At 36.6% G+C, this 8,376-nt stretch overlaps 1 protein-coding gene across 1 annotated transcript; it reads left to right on the top strand.

Moving 5' to 3' along the window:
• The first annotated feature begins 2,018 nt into the window (after positions 1 to 2,018).
• Positions 2,019 to 6,936, top strand: LOC133304489 (FACT complex subunit SPT16-like). The gene is made up of 2 exons (XM_061504530.1): positions 2,019 to 2,377; positions 3,521 to 6,936. The coding sequence occupies exon 2, from the start codon at positions 3,535 to 3,537 to the stop codon at positions 6,736 to 6,738; it is 3,204 nt and encodes a 1,067-aa protein (XP_061360514.1). The 5' UTR covers positions 2,019 to 2,377; positions 3,521 to 3,534; the 3' UTR covers positions 6,739 to 6,936.
• The last annotated feature ends 1,440 nt before the right edge of the window (positions 6,937 to 8,376 follow it).

Raw genomic sequence — 8,376 nt, 5'->3', positions numbered from 1 at the left:
TGGTCGTGCTGTACTCGATTCCAAGACTCCTCTCACGAGTCACTTAAGTTTTGGTTACTGCCGTAACAAGAAGGACACAAATGTCCACTTCAGTTAAACTTATAAGCAACAAACCAACAAAAATGTATATACTATAATGCAAAACTCAATCAGCAAAGATATCCCAACATTATAATTCCAATAAAATTCAATTTATAAAAACACACAGTACCCTAAATTTAAATTTCAGTATTAATTATTAGTTTAGTTCTATTCAGCATAAGAATAGTTTAATCCAACAATCACTGCTTCCTACCTTCTTATGTTCATCACAAGTCATTTTCAACCAGGTTATAGTGTTACGTGCTTGTGTATGTTTAAGGGTTATGACAAACTTTTTTCCCTATTCTGAATGATGTCCTTACAATGATTTGCAGGGGACTGTGTCTGGATTACAAGTTTTGACACAAGTTATGACCCATTTTTCAAAGCATAATAGCAATAAATGTGACTTTTTCAAAGTGTAATAGGTGATATTCTGAGTTGTAAGTACTACCAATGTATACTTTGCCATTCCCTCGGTACCTATAAAAAAGAGACTCGCAACATAACGAAACACAACATGCTCAACTGTGTAACTGAGACACAACCAAAACTGTAAGATGGTGCAAATGAGGAACAAGCAAATGATTCTAAGGAAACAGACATGAGGAAAATGTGAAAGCAGAACAAGAAAATGTGAAAGCTTCCTTGGTAATACATTATAACAGAGGAAGAACGTAGATGAAGATGACTTAGGATTTTTGGATACATTAATTCAACACCCATTTGGAACACAACAACGATGATACCCATGACCAAATAAGGGGGAAAAAAGATGAGCATACCTCTTGTGATGGTGGACCAATTTTTATAAAACAATTGCAAGCATATAACATGCCCTTTCTTTCCTTCCGGTGCGTCAATGGAAGTCGAACCCAAACTTGGTAACAATGGTGCAATGCAGAGGCAGTTCTTAAAACCTTGGTTGTATGCCTTCACTGACTGTCTGGAGTGCTGTGTCGACGAAAATCTTGTCATGCTGGAGAAGCGGAAACACAGACAAGCTTATTTCTAAACACAGCTCTGAAATGGTCGTTGGCAACACAAACTTCCTTTTTTACAAAAGTTTATGGACGTACGTTACGGGTAACGGGTGTCTTCCTTTCCAAACTAAAATTTATAAAGTCAGGGTTAATTTTGTAAACTCGCACGCATTTTTCCATCTATATGGTACTTATAGCCAAACATAAACTTTACAAAAGTTACCTAATTTCCCCAGTAAAATTTTTCTCCACCAAACAATTTTTTTTTTTACATTTTTCTATTTATCTCATTTTCTTACCATTTTTCTATCAATTAAATTTCCCTAGTATTCAAAAAATTTCTCCTAAACTAAACGCCCCCTTAGTATTTTGTTGGGCCTTTTGGGCTTTTGGCCTTTACATGTACCAAATATATATATATATATATATATATATATATATATATATATGGGATAGGATCAACTTACACCGGTGTAAGAATAATAAATCTTACACCAAATCATAACCGTTGATTTTCTACATCTAACGGTTCAGATTTATTAGGTCTCACTCATTAATTAATTTTTAATTCCCAATAAATCTAAACCGTTAGATGCACGAAAATCAACGGTTATGATTGGGTGTAAGATTTATTATTCTTACACCGGTGTAAGTTGATCCTATCCCTATATATATATATATATTTGGGTTTTATGTTTATTATTTTACATAACATAACTTCACTTTCCTACACACACATTAAAGTGGTGGGGTCCACATATTTTTCTTTCTCTTTCATCATTTCACTTTTTTTCTTCCCATTATTGTGTCTGTTGAAAAATCCACTTATATCATGTCACATGACATTAATAAAACTTTTTTTTTTATTTTCGGCTATTGTTATACTCTTTTGCCACTGTTTCCCTCGCGGTACTTTCGCTTCGCGCATTTTCTTTTTTCTTTCAATTCCCGTCCCTCTCTCTCTCTCTCTCTGGTTTAAGAGTTCAAGCCATTGGCATATGAACCCTAATTTCCCTCTCTTCAAACTTTGAACACTTCATACCTCTCTCTTTCTCTTCATCTTTCTTCCTTGCCCCAAACACACACACACACTCACTCTTCACAATTTCAAACCCTCATTTCAACAATAACCCTTTACTATATACCATTTTTCTCTCCCTTCAATAACCCCTTCCAATTAGGGCGAAGAAAATAACACCAAGACCCTTTCTCAACTCAAAAAAACGACCACCGCCGATTCTGGCTTCTCCGAACGAAAGAACGAACGAACAAACGACCAGCGTTTCGACCTTTCGACCACTACTCAGTGAGAGGTATTTAACTATTTATTTGCTTTGACGGAACTGAAAACGACGATGCGGTGTTGTCGTGTCCTCTACGCGCCGCCGCAGTTGCGATTCTCTACGCGAAAGCGGTGCGTAGTGGTTGCTGATGGCATCGTTGAGAAGCTGATGCTTTGCGCAATTTGAAACCCTAGATTTCGTGCGAGCTTTATTTTGGGGCTAAATGTTTTGTACTTGGTTTATTGCAGTTATGAAATGAGTTTTGACTCGTGTGTTACTATTGTTTCTTATTCTCTTACTGAATTTGCGCTTCACTGTCATGATTAATGTTCCGTATATGCCTCTTGTGCGCTTTTGGTTCTAGGACTCTCGTGAAATTGAATACTGTTTGAATTTGCGTGTCGAATTTTGAAAGTTTAGCGTTTGTAATCGGGGTGCCTTGTGCTTTGGCATTATGCATAAGACAATAAGCTTGCTAGTTTTGAACCCTATCTTGATTTCACTACGGATTTATGAGTGTATCTTGTGAAACTGATTAGTGTTTTTTGTTTTGTTTCTGGTTGAATATAGTGTTTAGGGTTGTGAAACGGTAGGCATTTCATTGTGTCAAGTTTCTGAATGTTGTGAAAGTCCAGTCATCCTTTTACTTACGGAATTGAATTCTTTCAAATACTACTCATTGTAAGGTAAATCATTCACTGAATATGCACAAGGTGTGCACACAGATTTCATTTGCTACCTGCATCTCCCAACAAATTATTTTACGAGCTATTTGCTTGCCTCTTTGATGACTCCCTTCCTCTGTGTGGCAATGTGTTTTGGAGACTAAAGAATAAAGATAGATATTAGTGTATTTTCTATTTTTTGAGTATTCTCAATGGAATGCAAACTTTCATAGTTTAATTTTTAGGCTCAAATGTGAAGCAAGGAATACAAAAACTAATAAAATGTAGCTGATTAATTGATTGATAAGCCAAATATGAGAATGTAATAAATTCTAATAGAACACCATATTGAGATTTGAGACCAAGCATGATGAAATAGGACTCTTTGTTTCTTCCTTTACTCACAAGTGCCCCAAAGAGAATAGAAACAGAGTTTGCGTCGTCCATAACTTTTTTTCAGTTTCTTATCTTTGTGTCTTAATTTTTTTTCATTTATTATTTTTTCCAGAGAGATAGCAGACCATGGCAGACCATCGAAATGGAAGTAGCCAAGCTACCAACGGAAAGGCCAATGCGGCAAGCACTGCCTATTCAATTGATTTGAATGCATTTCAAACCAGACTGAGGACATTTTATTCCCATTGGGATGAACACAAAACAGATCTCTGGGGCTCTTCTGATGCAATTGGTGTTGCATGTCCTCCACCTTCAGAAGACCTGCGATACCTGAAATCTACTGCTCTGAACTTATGGCTACTTGGATTTGAGTTCCCGGAGACGATTATGGTCTTCATGAAGAAGCAAATCCACATGCTCTGCAGCCAAAAGAAGGCTTCTATTCTTGAATCCGTCAAAAAACCTGCCAAAGAGGCAGTTGGTGTGGATCTTATTTTGCATGTCAAGCCTAAAAATGATGATGGAACTGCTTTGATGGATTCTATATTCCGTGCCATCCGTGCTCAGTCAAAGGCTGATGGCCATGATGCTTCCAATGTTGGATACATATCAAGAGAGGCTCCTGAGGGGAAACTGCTTGAAGTATGGGCTGATAAATTAAAAAATACAAAGTTTAATCTGAAAGATGTGACCAATGGGTTGTCTTCATTGTTTGCTGTAAAGAGTAATGAGGAGCTTACATCAATTAAGAGAGCAGCATACCTGACAAGCAGTGTGATGAAAAACTTTGTGGTTTCAAAGCTTGAGAATGTAATTGATGAAGAGAAGAAAGTTTCTCATTCTACGTTGATGGAGGATACTGAGAAAGTTATACTGGAACCATCAAAAGTTAACTGTAAACTGAAGGCAGAGAATGTTGATATTTGTTACCCTCCAATTTTTCAGAGTGGGGGAGAATTTGATCTCAGGCCTAGTGCGGTCAGCAATGATGAGTTACTTCATTATGACTCTGCCAGCGTGATTATATGTGCAGTTGGAGCCCGGTATAAGAGTTACTGCTCAAACATAGCTAGGACCTTCTTGATTGATGCAGACCCTCTTCAAAGTAAGGCTTATGAGGTTCTTCTGAAAGCCCATGAAACTGTCATCGGTTCTTTGAAGCCTGGAAACAAGTTGAGTGCTGTATACCAAGCTGCAGTTTCTGTGGTAGAAAAGGATGCTCCTGACTTGATTTCCTACTTGACAAAGTCTGCTGGGACAGGCATCGGTATTGAGTTTCGAGAGTCAAGTATGAATATTAATGCTAAAAGTGAGCAGATACTAAAAGAAGGCATGGTCTTCAATGTCTCAATTGGATTTCAGAACTTGCAGAGGGAGAGCAGCAAGACTAAGAGCAAGCACTTCTCTCTGTTGCTTGCTGACACGGTCATCATCAACAAGGACAAGACAGAAGTTGTGACTTCTATGAGCTCAAAAGCTCTGAAGGATGTGGCTTATTCTTTCAATGAGGATGAGGAAGAGGAAAAGCCCAGTGCAAAAGTTGATGCCAATGGTGCTGAGCCCTTAATGTCTAAGACCACTCTAAGGTCAGATAATCATGAGATTTCAAAGGAGGAACTCAGAAGACAGCATCAGGCTGAGCTTGCTCGTCAGAAAAATGAAGAAACAGCAAGGAGGCTTGCTGGTGGTGGAAATGAGAACGGGGACAACCGTTCCTCCTCGAGGACTTCTGCAGATCTTATGGCCTACAAGAACATAAATGACCTTCCTCCTCCCAGAGAGATGATGATTCAGATTGATCAAAAGAATGAAGCAGTTCTCTTGCCTATAAATGGAAGCATGGTACCTTTTCATGTAGCTTTCATTCGAACTGTTTCCAGTCAGCAGGAAACAAAAAACAATTGCTATATCAGAATTATTTTTAATGTTCCTGGGACCCCTTTCAGTCCTCATGATTCAAGCTCAATGAAGTTCCAAGGATCTATATATTTGAAGGAGGCTTCATTCCGCTCCAAGGATCCAAGGCACATAAGTGAGGTTGTGCAGTCCATTAAAACGCTCAGGCGACAAGTTGTCGCTAGGGAGTCTGAGAGAGCTGAGAGGGCAACCTTGGTTACTCAGGAGAAACTGCAGCTTGCGAATAATAGATTTAAGCCAATAAGATTGTCTGACCTTTGGATCCGCCCTCCTTTCGGTGGGCGTGGAAGGAAGATACCCGGTACACTTGAGGCTCATGTGAATGGATTTCGTTATTCTACCACCAGGCATGATGAGCGTGTGGACATATTGTTTGGCAACATTAAGCATGCATTTTTTCAGCCAGCAGAGAATGAAATGATTACACTTCTTCACTTTCATCTGCACAACCATATTATGGTAGGAAACAAAAAGACCAAGGATGTTCAGTTTTATGTTGAGGTAATGGACATGGTCCAGAATGTTGGAGGTGGAAAGAGATCAGCCTATGACCCTGATGAGCTTGAAGAAGAACAACGAGAGAGAGATAGGAAGAATAAAATTAATGTAGAATTTCAAAGCTTTGTGAATCGGGTGAATGATCTTTGGGGACAAGCGCAATTCAGTGGCCTTGATCTGGAGTTTGATCAACCTCTGAGAGAACTTGGATTCCCTGGTGTACCTCATAAATCTTCTGTATTTATTGTTCCTACTTCAGCCTGCCTTGTCGAACTGATAGAGACCCCTTTCCTTGTTGTCACACTAAGTGAGATAGAGATTGTGAATCTAGAGAGAGTTGGGCTTGGGCAGAAGAACTTTGATATGACAATAGTGTTTAAGGACTTCAAGCGGGATGTCCTCAGGATTGATTCTATTCCTTCTACATCACTGGATGGCATCAAGGAGTGGCTTGACACGACGGACATCAAGTATTATGAGAGCAGGCTGAATCTGAACTGGCGTCAGATCCTAAAGACAATCACGGACGACCCTCAAAGCTTTATTGAAGGTGGTGGTTGGGAGTTTCTGAATTTGGAAGCTACTGATTCAGATTCTGAAAACTCTGAGGAGTCAGACAAAGGTTACGAACCATCGGATGTGGAACCTGAATCCGAGTCAGAGGAGGAAGCTTCTGACAGTGAATCACTTGTTGAGTCTGAAGATGATGAGGAGGAAGAGGATGATGAGGTGGATTCAGAAGAAGAGAAGGGAAAGACGTGGGAAGAACTGGAGAGGGAAGCAAGCAATGCAGATAGGGAGAAAGGGAATGAATCTGACAGCGAAGAAGAAAGGAAAAGAAGGAAGGCGAAAACTTTTGGTAAGTCACGTCCCAGTCTAAGTAGTAGCATGCCAAAGCGGGCCAAGTTAAGATAGATTTTGGTTTTCCTTGGTCATTTTGCTGTTTAGTGCAGTTGCTTTATGTTATTGCTGCGGTTAGCAGCTTTTGTGTTTGGTGTTGCCGTATGATTGTAATTTAGGTTTTCCTTTCCATTATATAGTTCAGCATCTATAGGAATCCTTGAACCCAATGTACGCCCTTGAAATGTTTACGTGGTTATCCCTTTTAACAAATGCTGCAATTTTTTTACTTCTTTCCTATTAGTATATCTTAATTTCTTGTTTGTGTGCTTTTTTGTTTTTACATATAGGTTAAATTGCTATGTAAGTTCTTATTAATTTACTGAATTTTCAAATATATTTTTATAATTTAAAAGTTTCTAATAACAGCTGTGTTCTTATACTATTAAAATTTCTTTAATAGGTTTTTATTGGTTTACTGTGTTTATACTCTTGTTAATGAATGTTTACAATCTTTAAAGTCATTTTGTGTTGTGGATACATGTTTTAAGTGCATGTTTTGATTTTTTTATTTAGTTTCTCTTATCTTTATTAGCATTATCTTTATTAACAGAAGTTAGGTCAAATAGATTTTGAGAAAAAAATTTATAATAAAAATGAAGAAAAAAGTTAAAAGTCAAAAGCTTTTAGAAGAAGTTTTGTTTTAAGTTCTTATCAATTTTTCTTAATTCGTGTGTTTTTTTTTTTTTTTTGAAATGAAAAGTCAGAGGTTGAGAGAGAAAAAAACTTTTTTTGAAATATGTGTTATTATGTAATTTCTAAGTTAAATTTTTTATAATTACCAAATAATTTTTAATTTTTTTTTTTAACTTTAGTTTAAAAATAGTTTATACTTTAAAAAAGTGAGGATTCAAAAAGATTATTTTTATATCGGTATAAAGAATCAAACTATCTCTTTCATGATATGATCCGTTTATCAGGTATTGATTCGTTGAAGACAGAAATAAATTGCTACAAACAAACAACATATTCAAGCGACTTATTAACCAAAAAAAATAATAATAAAAAATTACAGGCAAGTTACTACTTTGTTTGGTGAAAATTAAAATATCAATTACCTATAAAATAGGTTTCATAGATGAGAAATTAATTTAATGTAATTTTTTCACGACATGAAAAAGATAGTAATTAAAGTTAATTTAATATTTTTTCTCGTACAAAATTGTTATTTTAGGGCAGTGACCAAAACAATAAGGACAAGTACCCATCTAATTATCAATGACGCCTTAGATTTTCAGACGCGACATGTGCTCGAGTTCATAATTCATCATTGGCTTTATAACCAAAGGAAGCGGAAGCGGAGTTTCTTATAACTCCAGCAAAGATCCAATTTCAAACTTGTTCACCAAATGGTGGATGTGGGTCCAATAAAAAAAAGTATTTTAATATTTTATTTTATTTTTAAAATAAGCTAATGAAATTAAGTTGAGACGTGCTTATTTGGTGACTCCTTTTTTTTTTTTTAATTCGAAAACAAAGTCTTAAGTAATAGACCCTTGAAAAAGATCCCTTTTCAATCTTTACACTCATTTTCTTATCAAAATTTATCATAACGTAAAATATAGTTAATCTCGTGAAATCACTTGGCCTCGTTCTTTCTTTTGTGATCCTTATTTGATAAGCGATTATATTTTTTTTATAAATTACTTTTAT

Source organism: Gastrolobium bilobum, unplaced genomic scaffold (genome assembly GCF_033153095.1).
Source record: "Gastrolobium bilobum isolate Gb01-03AN ecotype WA unplaced genomic scaffold, APGP_CSIRO_Gbil_v1 utg31211, whole genome shotgun sequence".
In the NCBI taxonomy this organism is placed as follows: Eukaryota; Viridiplantae; Streptophyta; class Magnoliopsida; order Fabales; family Fabaceae; genus Gastrolobium; species Gastrolobium bilobum.
Note: the sequence above shows the minus strand (reverse complement) of the source record. Positions and strands in the feature narration are given on the sequence as shown.

Bases quoted from the DNA above. Each gene is read 5' to 3' on its own strand.
- LOC133304489 (XM_061504530.1), top strand. From the start codon at position 3,535: ATGGCAGACCATCGAAATGGAAGTAGCCAAGCTACCAACGGAAAGGCC.